We start from the raw sequence: 27,111 nt of genomic DNA, 5'->3' as shown, positions 1-27,111 counted from the left end.
CCGAGTCCGTGGACTCCATGCATTTCGCAGCAAACAGCAAAACAAATTCTCCTAAACCCCTAATAGCTAAGCGACCACCGGAGACTCGTCCGCAGTCTTCCAGCGACATTTTCCCACCGCCCCCCAAGAAGATCCGGGTGGAGGAGAAGGGCCTGAAGCACAGGAAACTGAACGGAGAGGTGTGCGCAGGGGAAAAACACAACGGGAAGCAGAGTTGTGGGAGCCCAGCGAAATGGAGTTTCGGCCCGGCCAAGGCGAGCCACTCCACCGCCGTCGCGGTGCCAGCAAGCCCTGCCCGGAAAATATTCAAAATCAGCAACTTCCTCGCCTCGCCCCACAAAGTGAAAAAGGCAAAAGAGAAGCGACACAAGGAGAAGGAGAAAAGCAGCGGAGCGCAGCGGAGCTCGGGCGCTGCTGTGGAGAAAGTGAGCCCAGCTAGCTGCCATACAAAGCCCGAGAACGGCGACGTGAAAATGCTACAGAGAGGTAGGACGGCGCAGCCAGGCTGCTCTGTTTGAACCGTGTATAACCAGGTTATGGGCAAATTAAAACCGCCTTCGAAACAATACTCTCATAAAACAACATTTTATAAATCATTACATAATTTACTGTACTGCAGGCCCAGTGTTTATTGGGCCCAGATGGTGATATATAAACACACACGTGGAAGTGTTTGTCCGTCAGTTGTGTCTCTCGGCGTGGATGCAGCAGCATTTCACCTCACTGTCCTCTCCGTTTCCCTCCTCAGATCACCAAGTGAAAGAGAAAGACAGAGAGAAGAAGAAGGAAAAGAATAAAGAGTGGAAAAATCACAAACTGCCACCTGCACATGAGATTGCAAGAGAAAATGGAGAAGTGGTTTCTCCACAGAAAGGTAGGAATAAAATCCAACACTCAGCAAAGTGAAATACTTGTGATTATTTTTGGGATAATTTCAAATTTTTTGAATCCCTTAAACATATTTTGTCGACATTAATGGGTCGACTCTTTCAAGAAATAAGTGTAGAAGAAATGGGATTAAAGCAGGTGGCTTCGTGGTGACAAAATATATTATTATAATATTATGTCAATATTATGAATGCATTATTACATTTTAAGTGGAAGTACAAACCATAAATTCAACATTCTAACATACAAGCTTCAGAATCTCACAGAGCAGAGCAGATATTCTTACTCTTGAGAAAGCTTTTCAAAAGATCAGGTGGGTAAAAGTATTAAACTTCATTCAGTCTCATTTTAGGCTGCAAAAGGTGAACAATGTAGTACTTTTAATTTTAAACATAATCTTCTCTGTGTCACAGAATCTAAGGAGAAGCCCAAGTCCGGTTCAGAGGAAGACCTCCTGCTGAAGAAACTCAAGAAGAAGAAGAAAAAGAAGCACAAAGATGGCGAGCGGGCAAAGGAGAGGCACGGCCGACCCAAAATGTATCACCGCTCATGCCAGACTGTATGTTCGGGGGTGTCTCTGGGTCTGCCAGAGTTTCTCAGTCAGATTAACGCAAACAACGACAGCATCAGTCTCATCCACAGCACCTCACCGCACCACCAGGATCCTGCTGTTACTGCAGCTACCTCCTCCTCCATCTCCTCTATGGTCAGGGACAGGCTTAGTTACAGCTCCCCGCTGCATTGCAGTCCAGTTCCGGGCCTGTCTGACCTGGAGTTTGGCCATCTGATCCACATCGAGCAGCAGGCCAATGGAGGGGCATCTGTGGTGCATGCCTACAACGAGGAGCTGTCCTGCTTATCTCCAGTAGAGATGCAGCGCTTCGCTGATGAATTTGTGACCCTGTCGTTCAGCGAGGACAAGGCCCAGGCTGCTTGTTTTGTGATGGGAATTATCCACGGAGCGGCGTCCTACCTCCCAGACTTCCTGGACTACTTCTCCTACAAGTTCCCCAATTCACCAGTGAAAATGGAGGTGCTCGGGAAGAAGGACATAGAGACGACAACCATGGCCAACTTCCATTCTCAGGTGAGAATGAGTTTTGTTTTTTTAAATTTTCATTTCTGCGGTGGAAAGCATGAAAAGGAGAGGATGCTGAAGTGTCTGCTTTGATACTGTGAAGTGTCACTTTGTAGTCTGGAGGCGTGAGCAGCTCAGACTCAACAGTGACAGGCTGAAACACCACATCAGCACTCTTTGTCCACACTGTTACTGGGTAGAGCTTTTCAGGACTCGTGCTGTCAGAGTATTTTAGTCTTCACATGGTCTCATGGAGCTATGATCTCTAACGGTGTGTCTTGAAAACCTCTTTGAGGGCACTATCAGGTGGACTTGTACCTTCAGATCAGGTGCTTGTATAGAAAGGAAGACTTCAAAAAAAGGTGAAGGTGACAGCAGTGTTTCAGTTTTTTTCTTCAGACTGAACTTGAGCAGTTCACAGATCATGTTGTTATCAGTTTATCAGTTGCGTTTGTTTTTGTTTCTGACCACTTTTCCTCCTCAATCAAATGATTAAAATGTGTCTTTTCAGTACTTGATCTCTATTCTAAACTAAAATCCCACATTTGTCATTAATCAGATTTAAAACTCAAGTGTTTTCTGCAGTTAGTACAAAAAAAAGTTTCATATAGGAACTATTTTCTTATACCATATTATACTTGCCAGGTGCATAACTGCACAAGAAGTCTGGCCGTCAATACCTGTTCGTAGTGACGGCCAGACTGCACGTAAACATAAATTGTCAGCTGAGCTTTTGCTTGGTAGGTGTAGACAAGAAAATAGTTCCTTCATGAATTAATCTCTGAGGCGAGACTTTGCTGCTCAGTTTTTCAAACATTTCAAATGTATTTTTTGCTGCTATGAACAGATAAGGCAGATAAAACATGGTACATGTATTAAAACAAATTAACTCCTGTTTAGAAGTTCAGGTGTCTAAAGAACTGCCAAGACCTAACTTTTTATGTTATCAGTAATGAATCAGCATTTGTTTATATTGGCAGCATCTTAGTTAAGAAATCTGAGACACAGGACGTCCAGCAGGCACCTCACCCACAGCTCATATTTAGCCATCAGTTTAACATGCTTGCAGAATTTTGGGGAATCAATTTAGGTCAAGAAAAATTAAAATTGTTCATGCCAGAGACCCCTTACTGGGAAGAAAATTATTCCAAGGTCTGTCTCTCGATTGGACTGATATTCCAAGTGCTTTGAAATCAGATATTGCTTCTGCTTGCCTGGCATCATGACTTTAACATAAGGCAGATGGTGCATTTCATCCTGTTGCTGGCTTCACTAAAACCAAACTTGGTGCAATTGTCAGCAGATTTTCCTGATTTAGCTGCTTTGAGATTAATGTTGCTTGATGATATGGATCCTAGTACTGTGCAAAAGTATCGAACCCCCTCCCCCCCAATTTCTCACTATTTTGCTTCAAAGGAGCCAGACTTTCTTGTATTTTTTAAAAACTGTCTTGAGCAATAGTTGTCCAGGCTTTTTGATGGTCTTTTTAGTAGAATCTATGAAAAATGCCAAAGATAACACAGTTTGACAGGCATAAAATTGCATTTTTGCATCAACAAGGTGATTCCTGAAGAGCTTAGCTGAAAACTTGGCTTATCTTGGCATGGTGTCCAGTGTGTCCTTAAAACGTTTGAGCAAAGTGGACAAAAGAAGAGGTGTAAGGCCTAAAAAAAAAAAAAAACTATCTACAGCAGAGTAACAATATCTGAAAGACATGTCCTTAAGAAATAGAAAAAGCCAGCAAAGATCTGACGCAGGACCTGAGAGATCCGCCTAGCCCTTCAGCTGATCCAACTGCTATTCACCGAATTCTCATCAGAAACAGAAAGAAAAGGCTGAGGAATGCCAAACTTTTCGTTCCTTGTTATGTACAGAAGAGGTCAGGAGAGAGGTACAACAGTGAGTGTCTGCAGCCATCAGTAAAACACAGTGGAGGCTCTGTCATGATTTGGGGGCTGCATTTCAGCCTGTGATGCTGGAGATCTTTTCAGAACTGATGGAATTATGAACGCAGAGAAGTGCCATCAGATTTTGTTCCATCATTACCAGCTTGAAAGTGTCTAATTGGCAACGGCTTCATTTTTCAGCACGCCAATGACCCCAAACACACTGCCAATGCAATAAAAGCATACCTGGATAGAAAAAATACCCAATGGTACACTATCAGTCATGGATTGACCTCCCCAGAGGATGGACCTCAACATAATTGAAGCAGTGTGGGATCATCTTAACAGAGAATGGAACAAAAGGCAGCCAATATTCAAAGAAGAGCTTTGAATGTCCTTTGGGAAGCCTGAAGAACTATTCCTCAAGACTATTAAAAGAAATGAAAAAAACCTTGAAGAGAGTTCAGGCTGTTTTGCAGAATAAATGTAGTCATGCCATATATTGATTTTCAAGCTTGTTAGAATTGTATAAACTCTTTTTGCCTTATATACTATAGTTTCATGTTGGCATGTGTTTTCCTAGCAAAATATAAAGAAATGGGGGGTGGCTTAAAACTTTTGCACAGAACTGTAGCTTTGTGCTTTGTATTTATTTATTCATGTTTTTAATTCTGTTAATTTTTAATTGGTTTCTGAGGTGGGTTCACTCATGTTTGTTGAGCTTTTGTTAGCTCAGCTCTAGTTTGGACAGGATGTAAGAAGTTCAGAATGGTGCACACTACAAACACACCACCAGCAGCTGACTCACAGCCATGCAGCCACACCAGCCTCAGTAAACATGCGCACAAGTGCCTCCTCATGCTGTTTGTGTTGGCAAATTTGACCAAATTAACAAAGACTAAAGCTAAAAAATAAATAAATTAAAAAAAAAAAACACTTTTGGTATATTTTTATTTTATATCTGAGTTAAATTTGTAAGTCCATAATATTTTGGTGAAGTATAGTTTTTATTTTTTTTCAGGTTACTAAAATTGTAGTATTTTTTTTGCTGATTCCTATTTATTTATTTAGTAGTTTATGTAGAAGGGAGAAGTGTTGGAAACATTGACAGTTGCACAGGCCGTGTCTGATGTATTGTACATACGTCTTTATGATTTGTATTGCGTCTTTAATGGAGAATGCACTTTGTGCACTGTTATATCATCTGAAACTTACCTAGGGTACCAAAATGGTGGCTATCTACCCTAAAAAACTACTTTGTTGATTATGACTATGGAGGCAGTCCCAAAGAAATAGTCAAGTGATTGAACAAAACTAAATAATTTAATTTATAAAAAAAATTGACAGGAATGTGTACTCCAGTTTCCTCCCACAGTCCAAAGACTGTGATTCTAAATTGCCCAGATTAGCCCTGCGACAGGCTGCCTCTCACCCTATGACAGCTGGGATAGGCTCCAGCGATCCTAAGCAGAAGAAAATGGATGGATAGTATGCGTAATAACATGAACTGTACTGAAACATATAAAACACGCTTAAATCAAAGATGACTATAATATAATAATATAATAGTGTTCACTGTGTGGATTTGACCTTATGGCCATGTGTGACGTGCATATCTCAGTGGTTTCTGTCTAAATGGTGAAATTCTGAATGTCTTAATTCATTAACGAGTGCATATTGAAAGTAAATTGATACAAATTTGTATTGCCTCCATTATGACAATTGTACAACTATGTTAAAACTGTGTATTATGAGCACCTTTGTCCTGCAGCCTTTATTTGGTATTCCAAGTGAATGTCAGCTGATATACGTGTCAAACTGGAATAATTTGGAATGACCAAAACTGTGAAAATTATAGTTTCATAATATTATAGTAAGGAAATCCCTTTGGTTTCTTAGCCAGAACTTTGATAGCCTGATTAGAGGAGGATGTAAGTGGTTTGATAAGAGGCAGTTGCCTGAGGCTGTGAGGTTATACAATATGATGAAGCCAATCTCCAAACCTGCTTACTAGCATTTGTTAAACAAAGATGATTCCAAGGTGCTCATATTTCTGCTTGTTACTGGGGGAGTGTTTATTATCAGTGTACCTCCTTATCCCAGCAATTTTAGTTTGGCTGCAGCCATACCAAAAAACTGAAGTGTCAGCATGTGTTTGTTATCCACTGCCTCTGCTACAGTCATAAATGTCATTAATATGGAAGCTAAAAGGTCCAAGAATTTATCCTCGTGCAATACTGGCTATAGTGTAACAAGATTTAGATTGAGACGCCACTTTGGCCAGTACTAATTAAACCACGTTATTGCCTTAAAAGGAAAAAATAAATTTGGCTAATTCAGTCAACAGGATGTCATAATCGACTGCACTGACTGCGCTCCCTTTAGCCATAAAATGTATTTGATTAGGTTATTATCCTCTGAATATGTCATTAATTATTGGGCCACTACCTGCATGAATATAATAGAATAAGAAGCCTTTATTATCATTGTATTTATGATACAATGAGACTGGGAGATTTGGTGAAGCCCCCTGAGCAAAGTGACAGATGGACTCATGGCAGTGCTGCTGTAAGACATGTCGGAGTTTCTCCTGACACTAAGCTCACATGTGGGAGTAATGGATTTAGTATCGCACCGGTTTTATTGCACAGCTCAACTTAAGAGTGCTTTGTGTCACCGATCGAGTAAACGTGGGTCACCAGTTCTCACTTTAGGAATCGCTGTTTTAGAGCTCCCAAGTCGGCATCTTGTGATGTGACTTATTTTGATTTCCAACAATTTTACAGGGTTAGCAAACTCAAATTTATTTTTTTTTAAGAAAGGATGATGCCTAAGCCAAAAATGTAGAAGGCTGTATTTATAGAAGGAAAAACAGTTTGTGGTGTCTTATGGGCTTCGATGCTTGAATTGAAAATTTTTAGTGGTGATGGTTTTAGCAGGTGAGCTACTACATGCTGCCTCAGTGTGCATCTTTGGATACTAAAATAAATACTTGTCTTTGCGTTTAACTCATTTACCTATAAACAAATACACTGTCAAATCATCTAACTCCTGTTCCAACTGCGATCTCCTCTTGGCTGCGGGATGCTTCTTTTTATTACAATATGCACCTGTTTATATAGTTTTAAAAGGGTATAATTGCCATGTTGTCATAGAGATGTACTTTCATATTATGCTGTTTTATGTATTTTATTTATTATGTGTGTTTAAAACAACAGCAGAGGAGAGTTGACAGAAAATGGGTGAAAAGTCCCTTGCTGGTTACAAACCACGGTCATTCAGTTCATGGTTTGTGCCTTCAGCCCTTCATGCTAGATATTTCACTGTCTTGCTGTATATATAAACAGTGTTTTTCCTGGCTCGAAATGGCCCTTTGGTGGTTGACTACACTTGTATGCAAGGTTGGTTCCTGTACAGTTAAGCCATTGAGTCTGTGACCTTATTTGAGAGAAATCTGTCCTGCCATTTCAAACTGTCTGATATACAAAAATGACTATTATGGTTCAGTGAATAATATTCCAATTTACAAAATAAGGTTAAATAATTTATTTATTTATCACAATGCTACTGATTTCCTTCAGCTGTGGCTAAAAAAAAATTGTCTATGCAGGAAAAATCCCTGTGTATGTACACTTACTAGCCACTTTGTTAGGTACACCCATTCAACTGTTTAATGCAAATATCTAATCAGCCAATCACACAGCAGCAACTCACTGCATTTATGAGGAGGAAAAAATCAATACTGCATAGTATCACGACATTTTGCATGGCGATATTGTATTGATAAAGGGACACTAAATATTGATATTTTATTAAATAAATTAAAATACTACAAACAAGAGCGCTCATCTCATGCACCGCCATCCTGAGATATCGTTAGCTGAGTAAACTTACATTCAGTAAATTCAACTGAAAAACCATCCAACACCGAACACTCTTAGCTTGAGGAAGCCACCTCTATTGCTGTTTGTCATCAGCAAAATCATGTAAAGAAAACCCAGAAACCCCCCGACCTCTTTCTAACAGAACAAATTACATTTTGGTTAAAAAGCCCACCAACAGTAGAAACTTACTGCCACCTGTGGTTGAGATCTGTCCTAATGAACGTAAATTAAACTCACTGTGTGAAAAGGAAGTTGGGAGATGACCTGTGCGTTCTCTGTGTAATGTATTTATCACATAAACAGCAACTATTTATTGTCTGTTGACACATTTTGGCATATAATGTTTACTAAAACAAATCATGTGCTCTGACTTTTCCACCAAGATGAATCAAGTTGGATCTTTGATATAATGTGTTATCATCAAAACCTTATCATTATTTACGGTAAATTACGGTGCAGGAAGGAAACAACACATAATAAAGATTTATGAACTGCTATATGGCATCATCTCTGCTCTATGTAGACATCATAAGTGGACGATTTGTTCTGCTGAACCTGTCAGTTGCATCACACTTCTGAATCAGTAACATAAACGTAAACCTCACAACTTTACAGATTCGAGGTATTCTTATTTGTAGTTTTTGTTGTTTGATTTCTTTGTAAGATGTTTTTCATTTCCACAATTTTGTGGTACAAATTATTAAATTTTTGTCAAACTGATTGTCCTCTTAATGACAGTTTCATTAAAGGCAGGTGCACTGAAAGAGTTGTTCCATTTATGTTAAGAAAGCATTGATTGTGCTAGCCTCGGCTGCCAGATAAACACGTCTATAAAAGGTTCATATAATGTTTTAAAAGCATCTCATGCGACAGTGAAACAGCATGTCTGTTTAACTTTTAGATTTATTAGTACCTGCTGGGTCTAATCTGTGGTGCTTCCTGCAGGTGAAGCGGACATATTCCCAGGGAACGTACCGAGCTGGGGCCATGCGGCAGGTCAGTCTGGTCGGAGCTGTGGATGAAGAGGTTGGGGACTACTTTCCCGAGTTCATTGACATGCTAGAGAAATCCCCCTTCCTGGAGGTTAGTGTGCTTACGTCTGTGCACGTGCACACCACTGCAGCCAGTGATGTGTCCGCATCTGTTTAACTTCTCCCTGTGAAGTGCTGCAGGGCATTATGTAACCCGACATTTCTCGTTTTGTGTTTGTGCAGCGGACTCTGCCCTGGGGAACTTTCTCCAGTCTGCAGCTGCAGAGCCCCACGGAGAGTGACGATGGCCCCATCATGTGGGTCAGACCTGGAGAACAGATGATACCTATGGCGGACATGCCAAAATCGCCTTTCAAAAGGAAAAGGTGTGGTTGCCAGTAGATCTCACCAGAATCCTCATTTTCAAAAGGAAAAAAAATCTTTCAGAATACTGCGTTTATCTTTTCGTTGCACATGGCATGTAGAGGTACCTGCAGATCTCGAACGTGTCGTGACTCCCGTGAATAAATGTATTTCAGGTCCACCAATGAGATAAAGAACCTGCAGTATCTTCCCAGAACCAGTGAGCCCAGAGAGATGCTGTTTGAGGACCGGACGAGAGCCCACGCTGACCACATCGGTCAGGGCTTTGAGAGACAAACTACTGCTGCTGTCGGCGTGCTGAAGGCTGTGCGCTGTGGAGAGGAGTGAGTTAAAAGTGACATCCTTTTTTTTACTTTATCACTTCCATATTTGCATAGGACACAGCTGAGCTGCTGCATATCTCATATTGGACTGATAGAGATGGTTAAAAAAATGAAAGGTAAAATAGCAACAGTCAAGACAATACTGACATTCTCAGGGAAGGTCAGTTTATGGTTAATGACAAATATATGGATATTATACAATATGTCAAGAGTGGCATTTTAAACCATGTTATTGCTCTTCTTTTTGTTCAGACTTGTATCAATAAATGTTGTGTATTTCCTTACAGCAGCGACACTCCTGCGCGGATCACCAAAGACGTCGTGTGTTTCCATGCAGGGGATTTTCCAGATGTGGTCATGAGGCTGCAGCTGGATCTTCACGAACCTCCGCTCTCTCAGGTAGGCCGGCATCTTTAACCCTCTCTTGGTGTACATGCCAGATAGAAATAGAAATCTTTTTTGTGTGTCAGGCCATGCCTTCTTTAAAAAGTGTACAAATGTATATTTTTAAATAATAGCAACAAATTAATAGGTTGCCTATATTTGTATCAAGCCAAATTACTTTTATAAAAAATACTGTTGTAGGGGCTTTTAACATCTTTTAGCTCATATGTTATCTATCTAGTTTACAGCAGCTGATAGATAAAGAGAACACTACCTAATCTGCACTGAACAGCAGACAGATACAGCTGGTTTTGTTGGGCTATAAAACAAATATGTTGGCTTTTGGACTATCACCATTTCCCCCCCCCCAGGGGGAAATGTAGTTGTTTTAATTTGCTAATTTAGTGATCTGCCTCTGGGAGAATTTAACTCCATAAATGATTAACCTGTAAAGCACAATTCAGACCTTGCACTAATGGACACAGAGCATCAATAAGTCTCACCCACAGCAGAGGGAAAAACATTTCATGGCTCTCCACTGGCTTTTTATTGTGTGATGGTGCCTGTTTGTCAGCCCTTTTCTGCTAGCAAAACATTGAAAATGACAAAAAAGTTTCTTCCTGATGGGATGCTTTACCCCAAACTAAAGAACCCAGATCTTATTTTTTCAGAAGCTGACAAACTCAAAAAAACAGAAGTGTGCAGGAGACAAAAGTGAATACTGGCAAAAAGAAACACACTGTGTCCACGTGTGTCACTCAAAAGCTAAAAATTAGCTTTCTAAAATATTCCTCTGACATTGTGAATCTTAAATTTTGAGTTGTTGGCAGGGTTTTTTTTTTTTTTAAGCGTTTGAGTCCTGAGTTATTGTGAAGTCAAATATTTTCCTCGTACTGGCTGCGGTCTTCAGAACGAGATGTACCAGCTCTGGCAACCGGCTGCTGAAGGGGGGGCAATATTACATTCATTCTTTTTGCACTTATTTCCACCTTTACCTATTTGGCAACTAGACCAAAAACGACATCAGCAGTTGTTTCCCTGGATCATCAGTTAATAGCAAAAGTTATTCCCACCTGTTTGTTCACTGAGAAGCTGCAATCTCTCAAAATTTGTTTCAGATAACCAAATAAACACCAAAAATATTCCCAAATCAGTGACAATGTAGCCTTTTTGGACAAAAAGCTCTTCAAAAATTGCAGGTCCTGAAAATGCAGTGTGTGAGGTGGGGACTAAGTCACCCCACCCCCTGTGCACACCACCAAAACTTTTGTGAATCTGGCTGTGGAAAATGTGACCATATTTACCAACCCTAACAATTTGTAAGTGAAAATTGAAGAGCATGTTTCTAATAATGCCCTGTTTCTCCTGGTTGTATAATAAGCAAATATTTGCTATGACAGTAATAAAAACCGTTGCTTTTGTTCTTAAAGCCTATCAAAAAGAGGAGTTAATGCTGCTTTAACTGTACCAAAAAAAAGCCAATCCAGATCTCCAGAGTCCTGACATGCTGCTCATCTGTGCTATCCCTCCAGGTTTTCCATGTTTTCACATTTTCTGAGAGTTTGTTGAATGTCATGTGATCCTGTCCTTGCCTCCACAGTGCGTACAATGGATCGATGACGCCAAGCTGAACCAGCTCAGGAGGGAGGGGATCCGATACGCCCGTATCCAACTCTACCACAATGACATCTACTTCATCCCCAGAGGAGTTGTCCACCAGTTCAAGACGGTGTCTGCTGTCTGCAGTCTGGCATGGCATATCCGACTCAAACAGTATCACCAACACGAAGAGAAAGGGGAGAACGAGGAGGTGAAGGAAGAGGAGAGGTTTTCACCAAGAGAAGTAACATGTCATATTAAAAAAGAGGAGGAAGAGGATGAGGTAGAGGAGACTGAGTGTGACCTTGCTGTAAAGACAGTGATGAAACTGGAGGATGAGGACGACATGGGGGGGAGGGAGGAGCCACCCTCAGATACTCTGACACCGATTTTCAAAGAAGAAGAGCGAGAGAACAGAGCTGACGTGAAGGAGTTGTCAGCGGCACAGTCGCTACCTTCAGTCAAGAAAGAGAGATATGAAGCTGCACTCACGCCGACACTAACGGAACCTCAAGCTGAGGAAGGTAAGGGAGCTGCAGATACATGTCAGACACTGCAGAAGGACCACGAGGAAGGCGACAGAGTGGACAGTTCCTCTTCAAAGTCATTGCAGCAGATTAGGAAGGAAAGTGATGTGGAAGAAGAGCGACAGCATAAAACATCAGGTCAGGGCCTGAAAGAGAAAAGTAAAGAGAGTATATTGAGCACTTACAACGCGCCACAAATCAAAAAGGAAAAGGATAAAGGCAAAAGAGAGAAGGATGAAAAGGAGAGGGCTAAAGAGAAGGAGAGGAAGGAAAAGGATAAAAAAGACAGGGGGAAAGACAGAGAGCGAGAGAAGGACAGGGTAAGAGAGCAGGAGAAAGTTAAGACTGAAGGAGGAAAAGAGGTTTGTACGACGACGCAGACACCGCCGCAGATAAAGAAAAAGGAGGATGAGGAGCGGACGAGAGAGGGCGGTAAAACCACTCAGACCAACCCGCCTGCTCAGAGAGATGAGAAGTGGGCCAAGGAGTGGGACTCAAAAACGCAACCCCACGTCAAGAGAGAGAAGGAGCACGATAAGGACAGGGGAGGCACGCAGGCTGCAGCTCACCCACGGCTAGACAGAGAGGAGGCGCGAGACTCGTGTACGCATAAACACAAGTCTTCCCATGGGAAGAAGGAGAAGAGCGGTCACAGAGAGGGCAAAGACAGCAACACGTTGAGCACGCAGGCGGTGCTGGCAAAATCAGGGCGAGAAGATGGGAAGACTCACAAACCTGCAAACATTCAGATGAAGAAAGAGGTAAAGAAGGACAAAGATGTCAGCAGCAAAGAGGAAAGGAAGAAACCTGCTTCTGGTCCTGCCCAACCAGAACACAAACAACCACGGACACTCGTCACCTTTGACCTTTTTAAACCCATGGAGGCTCATCAAACTTTGGCTCTTTCCTTCACAGAAAGTAGACCTAAGAGCCACCATCACAGTGACTCACGAGGCTCTTCCTCTAAGCCTGCATCTGACAGTCGGACAGTTGCGCCCTGTAAAGGAACAAAAGTAAAGGACTCGGTGCAGGGAAAACCTGCGTCAGCGCTACAGGACACTGGGTCACAGCAGCACTTGTTAAAACAGCCCTTGAAAACACACACACCCCAAACACAGAAAGACTTCTTAATATGAATGTCTAGATGTCTAGTCTGCTTTTTTTTTCTTTTTTTTTTTTCTTACTGTACAACTTGCGCCAAGGCTTTGGTAAAATATTTGAAAGTGCATCCTTCCTTCAGATACCACATGGTCTAATCTGTAATAAATTAACAAAAGCCACTTTGACACTGCCAGATTCCTCCTGTGATGCAGTGAAACGAGGATGCACTCTGCAAGTATGTTAACAGGGCCTAAGAATGTAAGCTAAGTAGCTCACTTCACGTTTGTTAGCAGATGTACGTAGGCTTTATATAAAATGTTTATGTGACCCGTGTGTCAGTGCCTGTGCACTACTTAGCTTCGCTCTTAAAGCACCTATTTTAGGTACTGGTCTAACCAGTCTGAAAACAACCATCCTTACTCCCTGCTGTAAGAATGACCTTTGTTCAATGTTTGAGACGTCAAAGAGCTCCTCTGAGCTCAAATGCTCTATCGTTGCTCGTGTCAATGGGGTTTGTTATTTTTAACACTCCAAATCAGAGCAAGTAGTTGTTTTCAGACTGGACTGTTGGACTCACACAGGGCTGTAAATGATACTGTATGTACCAAAACTGTACAGTATAGATGTTATTAGCACCAATGTGAGAAAATGTATACAGAAATTGCATATATTTTTTGTAAGACAAGTTTTATTTTCCATAGAACTTATTTATATCATTTACTGTCTGTTTTTATTTGAAACCAATGTATGTGAAAATTTTGTTGTAAATACATTTTATTTCCTATGAATTGGTAGTGTGATTTATACTCTGATCAGAACCTCTCAATAAATGGTTCAAAATGTTGACTTGGTCAACGTTAAAATCTTGCCTGTGTTTTGTATCGATGCAGCTTTCTAGCCGCTAGAAGCAATGAAGGTTGATGAGTTTAAATACCTGGGGCCAACCATCCAAAGCAACGGGCAGTGCACAAGAGATGAAAAAGAGAGTGCAGGCAGGGTGGAGTGGGTGGAAACGGGTGTCAGGGTGACTTGTGACAGATAGCAAGAGTGAAATGGAAGGTTTACAAGATGGTAGTGGGACCTTCTGTGATGCATGGTTTTGAGGCGGTAGTGCTACAAAAAGACAGGAGGTGGAATAGGTGAAGATTTTCACTTGTGAAAAGGATTGATGTGACCAGGAGGACTCTAGGGTTTGGGTGAGATGGAGGTAGATGATCTGTGGCCTCAATCTCCAAAAGGGAGCAGCAAGAAGAAGAAGCAGTCCAAACTGTCCTATCACCCCAGATTACAGCAGGATGTCTTTCAAGTATCCTGTAAGTATGAACTGTCCTTTTAGCTTAAAGCAAACAGCGCTCCTCCTGCAGCTCTCCCCTCTCTGTCCCTCCCACCAGACAAGCACAAGCTAAAACTAAATCATCGCTGACTTTTAGCTTCATGCTGATTCAGACACCTGTTCTGGGGACCCTTTAGAACTGAAGGGAGCAGTACCTTCTTTACTTGAATCCTGAATCAGTGTTTTCTCATTTCTCTCATTGTTGCTTTCTCATCTCATTCGTCATCCTGTCCCGGAAATCAGTCTCAGTATGCTAAGATGAAGAATCTCTAGATTCCTAAAAGAGAGTTATGATCAAGGATGCACAGGTGTACCCTTTAGTGTATAAAAGGGGTGTGATATAGAATATAGAAACTAAGACTCACAAACAATCACAAGCTATTAACCAATGAGTGTGCCCACAAAGTCCACTTTTCTGTCACACAGAATGCCCAAAATTTACAAAGTCAACATGTTTTATTCAGTATGACCCAAAACTAGCACCTGATCCCATAAACTCAGCAGGAAAGTGTTTACAGCACTCACATCCCTGAATTGTTTTTCCATAGTCTTCTATAGCACTGGAAGTCCTCTTGCAACTACAGGTATCGCCCCCTGGTGGCCATTAAGAAGAAGGTTAAAGGTACTTCCGCATTGTCTTCACTTCTAAGTCCTGGTAGCTACATCCATTTTTTTTATAACATCTATGGCTGGAGGCACAGCACTCAGGGTAGATGTAAGAGTCTCATTTACTCTGAGACCACCCGCTTTTAGAAAGTGCTGATATTCACACTGCCTCCTGGAATTCATCCATCACTGTTTTTATTAACACTTTTCTTGCTATTAAATGTCAAAAGACCTATAAATCTTGACCTGTAGCTAAGCTGTATAGCTGAAATTGCAATTACTCTAAAGTCTCCTTGCATGATTTTGTTTGCAAACATGATGTAAAAGAGCCAACAAAATGGTGAAGTGCAACCACCACACAGAGGATGACTCCCCTCCTGATTTAGGGAAGAGTGACATTTTTTTCTGGTATTCACAAAAACAACAATGGTTTTTACAGTGCAAATGACATTTAATATCAACAGATGGGGGGAAGTTATGCATTTACATTCAAACCTGCTGACAGAGTGCAGATAATGTAGAAAAAATGAAAATCAACATTTTTGTGTAGTACATGCTGGATCAGATAGACTGATCCAGCATGTACTAAAAAAATGAGCTAAAAGGCAGCAATGTGTGGCCAAAAACAATGAGGGCTGGATTTATCACCAAGATGCCAAAACACATTGAACTGATATCTGACGGCATCACAAAATGACACACTGATACCACCTGAAGCAGGTGCTATAACTGAGAACCTGCGTACTCCAGTGTGTAGATTTCACTGACCCAGTGAGTCTGCACTTACAGCAGAGGAATAGTGTATTTTAAACTAAGGTCTGCATCTTTCTTCAGTGGTGCATCCTTGGTTACAGATGCCTGAGTATAAAAAGTTCACATCCTGTAATTTCAGTCCCTCCTATAGTGGAAAACACTATAGCCCAGCTCCATCAGCGCTCCACCCAGTAGCACCCACAGAGGGATGCAGACCACACTGATCCACACTTTGGTGTGCCCCTGCAGGCGGGAGCACAGAGTCAGGCAGAAGGCCAGCTTCAGCAGCAGGGCTGTCAGGTACCATAGCCTCTTCTTCACGCTCTGCTCACCCTCCCTGGGGTCAAAGTCCGGCTTGCAGCGGCCTGCCATCTTCACTATCAGCATGAGGATAAGGATGGTGTCAAAGGTCCAAACAGGGAGGAAGATGAGAAACCAGTTCCAGTGGATTCTGGAGTCCAGCTTGAGGACCAGCAAGATCAGGAAGATCAGGGTAAATATCCAGGAGAGGAGCACTCGCTGGGCCAGGGACATCTTCATCTGTGGAGGACTGGCACAGAGCCAGTGTCACCCACACCCAAAGACACTGATCAGGAGGAAGGTGAGGGGCGCAGCCAAGGTGATCTGAAAACAGCGCAGCTCCGTCTGTCCTTAATTATAAGCACATGACTGAAAATTAGACTACCACCAGTAGGACTCAGACCCTCATAGGTCTTGTAGAGGAATCCTTTTACTGTAACTTCTACTCGGCATTAGTGAAAACCTGGAGCCGATATTAGCAACCTGCCGCTAACTTGTGAAAGTGACCACACTGTTTGCAATCTTACCGAGTCCGGCAGCAGAGTCAACTTGATTTCTTTAACCCAAAGTTTCAACGACAAAGTCTTCACACAAATATCACAAAACACAAATATCATAAAAATATCAGAGAGACCGAAAACAACGACGCAGAAACGCAGTAAAACGTTAGCTTTTAGCTAGATATAGCCCACAGTTAACCTGCATTTCCGGTTAGTCCTTTCAAAACAAGGGCATGACTTTGATCATCTGGTATTTTCGTTTTCAAAACAAAAGCATGATTTTATCAGCCAGTGTTTATTTGTTCTATGGATTGGGGCTTCAGTCAGTCATAGCAACCTAGTGGAGATCTGACCAAGCAAATGCTTGATAAAAAAGAAAACGGTCTACTTAATAAATCTCTTCCCCACAGCAACACCATCTGCTGTGCTGATGAAGATCACATGATGTGGCTGAAAGGATTTAATAGTCCTAAGATTAACCCGAGTTCAGCATTTTTAACTTCTAAATATAAAGTGTGAAAAATGTGTTCTAAAGTGACACAGAGCACAATCCTAGTTACAACCTACATTGCAAGTGGGTTAATGGACCTTGGCTAAGCAAAAAATAAATAAATAAATCAATAATAATAATCCAGCTGCAGTTGTAGACCCCCCCCCCCCCTTCATAAAAACCAACATATGTATGTACTAATGTACAATTCAAAGGCATAGTATATATATATATATATATATATATATATATATATATATATATATATATATATATATAAATTGCTTGATTAAAACAGAAGGACACGCTCCATTTTTTTTCTTTTTTAGATTCCTCAGATTTATTTATTTATTTTTTACTGGGCTAGTATTACAAATTAATACAAAGTACAACTCCATAGACATCATAGATTGTCAAAAAAGTAAAGTACAAAACACTTGAGGTAAAACATCATTGAAAAAGATTCAGTTAAAAAGCCCTTATTAAAAATTTAAGTTCTCCTCAAGGTAAATGCTCACTTTACACCATCAAGCTGGCCTAAAAAAAGAAAAAAACTAAACACAGAAAAACAAAACAAACAACAAAACAAAAAAAACAATGCAGTTTTATTTACAAGGTAGTGGTGGTGCAAAAATACAGTGTGTGAGACAACATTCAGTCAAAATCTTCATATCTTGTCAAATGTAAACAATAAACATTGTCCTGTTTGTCACACTCAAAAGTGGAAAAATGCCGTCACACTGATGTTTGCTCTGGAAAGAGAATTTTGCGTCAGACTCTTCGAGCGCTGCTGACACACGAGAGCGGAGGACCTCGTTACCACCGGGCAGCGCACGACAGAGTGAAGACAGAAAATATAAAACCATTTCAGATTACACATTTACAAAGTAAATTCATGAAATAAAATATGATGTGTATGTAATGTTTCTCCAGGTAATTTGTGGCTGTGGTAGCCTGCTCTTCTGCAGAGGTAAGAAAATCTTCTGTTGTGTGAAATCCTTATCATTTCAAATTTTACCCTCACTTAAAAGTGCCTCCGTGGGGTAAAGGATAAGCCTGAAAACACTTCCTAGTTTTAATATTTTTCTTATTGTCAAAAAATCATGTGGAAAAAAAAGCAATGTGTCAGTCTGGCCATGTCTCTCACCTAAGCCCATTTATTAATACTTAAGCTGTAAGTCTTTAGGACTGAGTTACAGTAGAGATGTTATAACAGTGAGACTTAAAGAATCCTGTAAGAATTTTCTGCAACAGCAAAGATGGTGAGAAATGTTGATAAAAGCTTTTTAAAACCTTAATTTGGGTCAGCAGACTTTTTACAAGACTTTTGATAAAGGTAGTATTTCAAAATAACATTCTAAAAGAGGTGATTCGAGATGGTTATGAAATGGTGTTATGGTTTCACTTTAAATATAATATAAGCCAAAACTATTGTGGTGCATGTCAAGTAGAAATTAAAAAAAGAAATAGGAATGTTACAGTCCAAGTGTGTGGCTTATTGATATGTTTAAAATAATGGTGGATTTGTTAATAACAAACAATTCTTTGTTGATTTTAGTCTTTTTAAGGGACTTGTTGTCAATAGTAAAAATGTGGAGTACCATCAGATGCATCCTTGAGTCCTTTAATAACAGTACCACTTGTTGAACAATCGTGTTTTTCTTTTCTTTGTTTTATGTTAAGAACAGAAAGGTTTTCATTCATCAGTGAAAGCACTTGGAAGGAACTAGTCATGAAAATTTGTTGTACTTCAGAAAAAAAACAGTAAGATGGTACCCATTTGAAACGTAAGACTGGGGGTGCATCCCTAAAGGCAACCACAGTTAGACAGTGCTCTGCCTGCCCTCATGGCTGAGCCCCATTGCCTCTGAGGAGTGAGATGGGAAATCAATAAATATCCCGTCTGGGCCTGAGTCTGCAGACTCTAGCACTTGTCCAATTATGGTTTCAGGGCTGGATGATTCACTGGGCGGCGTGGAGGATGCTCCCTTACTGAGATCAGTCATTGTTGTTGTGGCCTCGGTGCCATGGAGAGCTCCTGAGGAATGAAGTGGGAGGATGGAGGGAGACAGCAGAGGCAAGTCCATGGCACTGGCTCCTGCTTGTACTATACCTATAAATGAGATGGTATTGGATTATTAAGGTTTAGTATATTATGATGTTTCATAATAATCTGCATATTGAGGAATAGAGTCATACCATTGAACTGAGAGTCCACACGCAGCCTGTTGGAGGAGGAGCCAGACAGTTCTGATCCTGGAGCTAGGTCAGCGTAGGCCAGTCCTTGCTCCTCCAGGCACGATATAATCTCGCAGGCCGAGTGACGCCGAATTCCTCCACTGCCAGCCGAGTTGGCATCTGGGTCATACTCAGCCACTGGGGTCAGCAGCAGAGGAACATTGTAGCTCTTTGATCGTACCACAGGGTTTTTAGATGGTTGATCCGCAGCCTTGGACCAGCCCCAAGGCTTCTCTGAAACACAAGAGGGAAAGACGGGAAGACATTAATAAGCTTTACCACCCCTTAGACCCCCACAACTGCTATTTTTATCCCGCTTCTGCCTCACCCAGAACACTGCAGTGATCTTCAGCATCGTTTCCAGAGTAAAGCCCATGGGTGCCCAGGTAGGGTGAGACCACCTTCTGAACCAGAGACTCCAACCTCAGGTATTCCTCGGTCACACCACGTGGCTCATGGACCCCCTAAACACAGGCATTACATTTTATTGCACCATCACACTCACAGATCGCCGCTTTGGGCTGTCAGTGCACAAGTTTAGAAGAGGAAAAAACAATGTGATTATTAAAAATATATTTGTTTGAATAACATTGGATTGTTGGAAATAAAACTAAGTAATAAAACAAAAATAAATAACCAGCAGATCAACTAATAAATTAATTTTATGAAGTTACACCAAACTAAAAGTACTTTGCTCAGATAAAACAGAACTGTATGAACACCTATAGAATAATGCAATACAATTAAACATTATCTTAAACTGTAAAATGAACTTGATTTTTTTTTTTTTTAACAGGACTGTAGAAGTAAGCTGGACCAAAAATGCACAACAGCAGGTGTTTGGAAGCAGACTCAAATTTCCACATGTGCAGCTAAAAATCATGATTTGGTGCTGAACAGCAACCAAAATCAAACAGCGAGCAAGCAGAAGAGGAAGTCGTGAGCTTGGCTTGACGCCTGCGGTCCCACCTGTAGAATGAGCAGCATTTGTGTAACAGAGGGAGGCACGCGGGCACGCGGTCGAGACAGGGCATCCTCTAACTTTACACTGAGGACTATGGTGTTCCTGAAGTGCAGCAGGGCGAGCTGTCGGACAGAAGGCTCCTTACCCTGCACACAGAAAACAGCAGCTAGACTGAGCATCGATCCAATAAAGGGTTACAGTGGTGATCAGAGTCTTAAGATGATCACGTACCTGAACTGGGTGGAAGATGGCCTGCAGCATTGAGAGAACATCACAGAAGAAGAAGTCCCAGGTCTCTGCCAGAGAGTCGAGTAACTTCTGACCTGCATGGATCATAAAGCTGAATTAAGCTGATTTCTAGTGAGACACACTAGATTATAAATTTCACACTGCATAGGAATTCAGCCTTACCTTCGTAGAATCGTATTTTGTCCCGCAGGATGACCATGCCTTTTGTTAGCAGCTGATTCTATGAAAAGAAGCCAGTAATTATAAATCACTGTAGAGCTGTTCTTCAATAAATGTTCCTGTCTCGTAGAGTCTGGGTTGAATAAATCTGAAAAATATGTTCTGTTGTATTTTAAGGAGTGTTACCTGAAGGTATTCTGTGAAGAAGGATCCCAGCTCAGTCTTTAACAGATGTCTGAGAAAAATAGATATGAATAAATACAGTTAGAATGACAACAGGCTAACGATGTGTTTATAACTTTGTGAAAACAGCGCTTGCAACCATGTTACATTCAGATCTTTCTGTGTAGCTAAAGAAAAATGTGTCTACCTCCTTGTGACTTTTCTGGAAATATGTTTACTGAGCTATAATGGAGGCGGATACAAGTGATGGGTCTGGTTCAGAAAGATAATGAGATATCTGGCATGACCACATGACTCCCCAAGCCCACATGCTGTATGCTACACACAAACAAACCCATTCACAAGAAAACATTCAGTCAGCATGTACAGCACACACAGTAATTATACTAATTATAGCACAAAATTGACATCAATGGTCTAAAATAAGGAAGTATTCTCATCACAGTGTTTGTGTGTGAGTGTGGCTGTTTACACTTACCGGACACCCTCATTAAGGATGTAAAGTTCATTATCTCCCAAGCCCTTCTTTTGGAAGACTGCTATCACAGCATTGTGGATGCTGCGACATAAAACACACACAAGCTGGTCTAAATTAAGAGTCCCACACACATTATAACACTCCCTTTGTTATATTTGGTGTACCTGTTCCAGGTGGCGTTGGCTCCTGCCCTCTTCTGCTTCTCACCTCGGTCCTCTGGCGAACTTTTCTCACTCTTCCCCAGCTCACTGAGGCTGGGCGAGCTCATCAACTTCAGCCGGTGCAGAGTCCTCATGAGGTAAATGTAAAGGGAGGGAGAGAGACAGAGTGTACTAAGTACAGGACAGGACAGAAAGAAGGTCAGCCGATTAGCCGACACATACAGAGACGCACAGAGAGGAAACACAAGGAGGTAGCTGGAGGGGGGAGGAGATCGTAAAAGGAGAGTTTGCACAGGAAAAAAACAAAAAAAACACAGTGGCAATACAAAGAGCAACAAGTGATAGAGGAGGAGAGATAAAGGACAGAATGATGCATGGTGAGATGGGAGCAGCACATTAAGAGCAGGATGGGTGGAGCCCAGGCAAGAGGTGGGCCACAGTGTCACTGCACTGCCCGTCTCAGAACAGCAGAAAACAATAGCACGCACACTCGTGGATTGGGGGGGGGGGACTCTTCCTCCCTCTCTGCCTCTCTGTCAGTACAATACAGCTATTGATGCAAACAAATATTTATGCAGAGCACAGATACCAGAAGGAACTGCATGGTAAGCAGTTGAGATTTTGTGCATGTGACTGTACGCAGATGAGGTGGAGGAGGAAGTCATCCGGCTTTTTAACAACAGCAGAAACAGCGATAGGAAGATCGACACAATACAGAACAATGAAGAGGCTTTTCCTGCTCTCCCACAGCTGGCGACGAGTGCTGCAGGATAAAAAGAGTAAAAAATAGCACAATACGTAAGACAGGAACTTGACCAATATTGAATTTCTGATCCTGAAAGATACTGTTGTCATTTTCTTGCTGGGGATCAGCTGAAAGGGTTGATATCACCTTTTTCAACCACTTAAGCTAAATATGCAGCTACGGCCGGGAACTGATTGGCTTACTGCAGAGACATGAAACAGGGGGAAACCTGCCACGTTTAAGAAGATTTAAGAAGTTAAATGTGGTTGTCACTGCTACTTTAATGGATGCCTTTCTTAATGCAGTGCAAATGAGCTTTAATATTAGTATACAGCTGTGGTCAGAAGTTTACATAAACTCATTGTGGGCATTAATCTCATGGTAATTTGGGGCTTTTAATGATTTCTTTGAACTGTTCTTTTTCCAGGGTGGAATGATTGTAGAGCATACATCTTTAATAACTTTCAAAAACAAGAACTGGATGCACAAGTCTGAATTCATTTTGGATTTTTTCTAATCCACACAGGGTAAAAGGTATACATACAGGCTCAAATAAATACATACACCCCCACTAAGATTTGGTTAAAGGCTATTCTGGAAGCTAAATGTTAGCCTGCTTTATCCATTCCAAAACCAGTTTTGATGTGTGATTGTGATTAATGTCCTGTTGGAACACCAAACCATCTCCAAGTTTCAATCGTCTAGCTGTTGATTTGAGGTGAAGCAGAAGAATTTGAAGGTAGGCCTCCTTCTTCATTATTCCTTCCACTTTGTGCAATGTACCAGTACCACTGGCATCAAAAAAGCCCCTGACCATGATGCTACTGCCACCATGCTTGACAGTTGGTACACTGTTCTTAGGTCTGAAAGGCTCACCTTTACTACTCCAAGCATACTTCTTGTCATTGTGGCCAAATAGCTCAATCTTTGTCTTGTCTGACCATAAAACTTTTTTCCAGGAAGCATTTGGCTCATCCATGTTGACAGCTGCAAATTTCAGTCCAACGTGAAAGTGTCAATTTTGGAGCAGGGGCTTCTTTCTTGGTCAGAACCCTCTCAGTTAATGGCGATGTAAAATTTGCTTCACTTTGGACAGTGATGCTGGTGTTCCAGCAATTTCCAGTTCATGGCGAGCTCAACCCTGGTGGTTCCTGGGCTGTTCCTGAACATCCTAATGAAGTTTAAGACTCAAGTGAGTTTACGTGTATTTTTGAACCTGTGCAGATTAGAGAAACTCCAAAATGAATTCAAACTTGTGCACCCAATTCTTGTTTTTTAAAGTAATTAAAGATGTACGCTGTACAATCATTCCACTTTGGAAAAAGAACAGTTCAAAGAAATCATTAAAAGCCCCAAATTACCATGAGATTCGTGCCCATGATGAATGTATGTAAACTTCTAACTAGAACTGTAGGTTGTAATGTCTCTATTTAGAAATCATCGGTTACCAAAAATAATTCCACAAACCTCACTGTGAGCAGTTTCATGTAGGAACTACACCTGCCAGAAAAGGAAGCACATGTGCAGCATGTTAGCGTTACAGGTCAGTGGAGGGGGACGCCAATGTTTCCATCTTGCTCTCAAGAAGTTAAGTGAACTAATCCTTTAAGAGACATAATTTCCTAAAATCCTTGTCTAATACAGGTGTACTTAAAATTTCTGGGCATGTTTTAGTGCACTTATCAAATTAAAACATCCTAGATTGAAATGAGTGCAAAAAAAGGATAGAGAGAAACATTGTTTGCATATTTTTAGGAGGACCTGGTGAAAACTGACTGTGAAAAAGAAGGAATGATGAGTTCAAACCCACACAGTCCTGAAACTCATCGGCTGTCAGCACAGCAGTAAACAGCAGACCCCCGCCACACACACACACACACACTTCACACCCACACACATGCAAACACAGAAAACATGGAACACAAGTGCACAAACAAATGAGATGGCCATACATGAGGAAATGAGTGGATCAAATAGCCCACCAGGAGATCAGTACCATTAGACAAGCATGTGTTTCAGCTGGTTAATGAAATCTTCTAGGACAGAGATAGTGTGATTGTTTTTTTCTTTGTAAATGCTAATGAATATTTCATGCATTTTCCAGGAGGCTGTATGTTGTGAAATGCTAATGCCAGGAACCGAGACTCACCTCCTGATTGGATGCTCACTGCTGCTGTCCAAGTCCGGGCTCGGCGGAGGGGGCGAGAAGGTGCTAAAGTTGAGTGACAGGGGTCGAGGAGAGGGCCGGGAGGCGTGCCTCCGCCGCAGTCCATCAAGCATCTGAAGTTTGCGTAAAGGTGGAAATGTCAGCAAAGCCAAACAGGAGGGATTAAAACTAGATCAAGCAACTGTGTGATGTAAAATGTCCCAAGTGCAGTCATGAGCCTCCTCCACCCTTTACTTTGAGAGAGTGAGTCAAATAAGGAACATTAAAGCATCAACACAGAACAACACAATAAAGTGAAACTTACGGTCAAAGGGGCGCGGGATAAAATCAAACCACACATCTGAGAATTCCTCACAGTGAGCGCTTGCTGCTTTATTCTTTCACTGACAGTCATTTCAAAACCATAGAAGAGTGTTTTGCAATCGCGTGTGTAATCCTGACCTCCAGGATTACACACACATTACATCAGAGGAAAAGAAAGGAGAAGTGCATGTGTGTACATGTATCAGTCTGTCAATTATTCCAGTAAAAGCATTACAGTTTCAGTGAGTTTGGGTGTCTCCCCATAGAAACGCACTGTACAAAGAAAAGCACCATCCCCTGGTCAGAGGGGAGAACAACAGTCTGGGTTGTCACTCTACAGACAAAAGACTCAACACCAGTCTCAACATGTAAGCCATAAAGGCGGTGACTCGAGTGTTTTCAGGAGAGCTGGTCCTGCAGTTTAATTAGAATAAGATCACATCTGAGTCAGCAGCACTGGCTGCTCACTGTCTACCCGGAATGCCATGCCACGCCAGTCTGGGCATTTCTGCTTTTGTTCACTCCTCCTCCTTGCCTTGTCTTTTTGGGGCGACTATATTCAGATCGATCCGTTAACAAAAAAAAAAAAATCCTATTAACGCCTATTTCTTTTCTATCTTGTGGATTTCTCACTGTGCTGCCAAGCTGAGCCATTCGACATTATAGGGCCATTCAATCGGCCAGACACGGAATCAACAGTCCACGTTTATCCTACTGGGAGGAATGCACCGCCAGTCGTGCGTACGTGGATGTTTTATATTTTTAAAAACCTGTAGAGAGAACACAATGAAGCAAAGTGCCACAGTAAGCAAAGCCACTGTATAATGAGCATACACAGATGCTACGTTGGGTCCACCTTTGGATAAAAACTGTATTATAATGGCCAGAAAGTTGCCGTATGTCATGCGCCTCTGCCCGCCCACTGTAGCCCGCACTCACCGTTCCTGATCCTGTCGTGTGGCTCCTGCTGGGATGAAACGGTCATGTAGTGCTGAGGGGAAGTGTTTACTGTCCGGGTTCATCAGCGGGTGGCTCCTGTACTGTTACCCGCCGGTTTGCGTACCCTCACGGGCATCAGGGTGCAGGCAGGCGGTTGAAAGGTCCGACCTGCGGCGCAGCAGTGGAGGGGGACTCATTCATGAAGCAAGAACCGCCGCCGCTTGCTCGCTCCGGCTCGCCCCCGCTTTGTTTTGACGAGATGCAAAAGCGAAACCTGGACGCGTGGACGCGGACACGAGCACCACGTGGACGCGCGTCGTGGTTATAGCTGTATGCAAAAAAAAAAAAAAAAAGGGGTGGTGGTGGAATAGGCATCAAGAACAGTGGCAGAGTTTAACACGGGCGAGTTCATTTTATTATTATTAAGACGCAAACTAAAGACGCAGATTAACACACACACACACACACACACACACACACACACACACACACACACACACACACACACACACAGGATCCGGACACTAACAAGCAAAGCAAGAGTCACACTGTAGCAACACTGCAGTGCACAGGTGTACAGTCATAGGTGAGAAAGGCCTGCAAGGACTATGTTGCCTTGGACTCTTTCCTTGCAATATGGCTGTAAACAGAGGATAGTAAACACACAGTTTCCAGCTCTGACCCAAATCTATGCAGTTTAACACACGGGGAGTCTTACCATCTGTCAGTGCAGATGCGTGCGTTTTCCAGATAATCCCTTTCTCCGTGGATCGAGATAAAAAAAAAAAAAAGGGCGAACTAGTCTCGTGAGACAACAAGGTATAGAATTTGATTTTCGCCTGGTGCGCAAAAATCACGGCACTCCTATGCGTGTTTTGACAGTTAATCTGCTTGTGCAGAAACGGCTCTTGCTGGATCAAAGAGGCACGTTATAACACAGTGTTAAGCTCAGATTGTCCATAAGAGGTAGTTTGTGTTCTCCCATATTCAGACTGTGAGATTTCAAATGCAGTTTAGATGCGGAGGCTTATTTATTTATGTGCAATTCAGAGGGAGCTGAAAAAACAAAATATAAGAAAGGCCTAAAAGGGAGGTTATTCAGTTATTAAATGAAGAATAAAGAGGATAGTAGATAGGATATAATCTGGAGTTTAGACACCTGTAAGTAAGTGTAGAGGAGAAACCTGAAGCAATGCATGAAAATCTCCAGTGAATCTTAAGGAAAAACATATTCTGAGGTGAGGTTTTACTACAATTTTTAGTAATTAACTTTTACTACAATGAGCTACAAAATGCTTCTGTAGGCACATATTTTGGTTAATTAATTTGTATCCATTAGATTTAGTGTAAACTCAGACCAGCCTGTCATCTTAGCTCAAACCAGGCGAATAGTCTTCTTCTCCCTTCAGCTGCTCCCTTTAGGGGTCGCCACAGCATTTTACTCAGTTACACCAACTCTCTGCATGTCCTCCCTCACTACGTCCATGAAGAAAGAAAATAGGTGTTTCTTCTTTATTT

The 27,111-nt window shown here is 41.7% G+C and overlaps 3 protein-coding genes across 4 annotated transcripts; 1 reads left to right on the top strand and 2 right to left on the bottom strand.

The window, feature by feature from the left end:
* On the top strand, positions 1–13,866 carry LOC115782077 (lysine-specific demethylase RSBN1L-like). The gene is made up of 8 exons (XM_030732082.1): positions 1–486; positions 749–874; positions 1,302–1,975; positions 8,682–8,819; positions 8,951–9,093; positions 9,247–9,414; positions 9,702–9,813; positions 11,399–13,866. Exons 1-8 carry the CDS (start codon positions 18–20, stop codon positions 13,058–13,060), a joined length of 3,492 nt encoding a protein of 1,163 aa, XP_030587942.1. The 5' UTR covers positions 1–17; the 3' UTR covers positions 13,061–13,866.
* A 1,568-nt stretch (positions 13,867–15,434) lies between these two features.
* tmem60 (transmembrane protein 60) lies at positions 15,435–16,723 on the bottom strand. Of its 2 annotated transcripts, none has more exons than XM_030732096.1 (2): positions 16,545–16,723; positions 15,435–16,367 (listed from the first exon to the last, which is right to left on the bottom strand). In XM_030732096.1, the coding sequence occupies exon 2, from the start codon at positions 16,255–16,257 to the stop codon at positions 15,853–15,855; it is 405 nt and encodes a 134-aa protein (XP_030587956.1). In that variant the 5' UTR covers positions 16,258–16,367; positions 16,545–16,723; the 3' UTR covers positions 15,435–15,852. The 2 variants fall into 2 exon arrangements, with proteins under 2 accessions (XP_030587956.1, XP_030587957.1); XM_030732097.1 differs by having other exon boundaries at positions 15,435–16,362.
* Positions 16,724–17,334: 611 nt separating this feature from the next.
* Positions 17,335–25,852, bottom strand: prr5a (proline rich 5a (renal)). Its single transcript, XM_030732085.1, has 11 exons — positions 25,594–25,852; positions 24,334–24,464; positions 21,443–21,568; positions 21,279–21,359; positions 20,804–20,852; positions 20,621–20,678; positions 20,441–20,532; positions 20,215–20,355; positions 19,574–19,709; positions 19,207–19,479; positions 17,335–19,120 (listed from the first exon to the last, which is right to left on the bottom strand). Exons 2-11 carry the CDS (start codon positions 24,462–24,464, stop codon positions 18,831–18,833), a joined length of 1,377 nt encoding a protein of 458 aa, XP_030587945.1. The 5' UTR covers positions 25,594–25,852; the 3' UTR covers positions 17,335–18,830.
* Positions 25,853–27,111: the final 1,259 nt, after the last annotated feature.

This window comes from Archocentrus centrarchus, chromosome 6, assembly GCF_007364275.1.
Source record: "Archocentrus centrarchus isolate MPI-CPG fArcCen1 chromosome 6, fArcCen1, whole genome shotgun sequence".
NCBI classification, from domain to species: domain Eukaryota; kingdom Metazoa; phylum Chordata; class Actinopteri; order Cichliformes; family Cichlidae; genus Archocentrus; species Archocentrus centrarchus.
The sequence above is the reverse complement of the archived record's forward strand: the minus strand, read 5'-3'. Positions and strand labels throughout refer to the sequence as shown.

Coding starts and splice junctions, on each gene's coding strand:
- prr5a (XM_030732085.1), bottom strand. CDS start 24,464: ATGCTTGATGGACTGCGGCGGAGGCACGCCTCCCGGCCCTCTCCTCGA. Junction 21,569..24,333: donor AGTGAGCATCCAATCAGGAG/GTGAGTCTCGGT, acceptor TTACCTCATGAG/GACTCTGCACCGGCTGAAGT. Junction 19,710..20,214: donor AAATGCTGCTCATTCTACAG/GTGGGACCGCAG, acceptor GCCTGTGTTTAG/GGGGTCCATGAGCCACGTGG.
- tmem60 (XM_030732096.1), bottom strand. CDS start 16,257: ATGAAGATGTCCCTGGCCCAGCGAGTGCTCCTCTCCTGGATATTTACC.
- LOC115782077 (XM_030732082.1), top strand. CDS start 18: ATGCATTTCGCAGCAAACAGCAAAACAAATTCTCCTAAACCCCTAATA. Junction 875..1,301: donor AGTGGTTTCTCCACAGAAAG/GTAGGAATAAAA, acceptor TCTGTGTCACAG/AATCTAAGGAGAAGCCCAAG. Junction 8,820..8,950: donor AGAAATCCCCCTTCCTGGAG/GTTAGTGTGCTT, acceptor GTGTTTGTGCAG/CGGACTCTGCCCTGGGGAAC.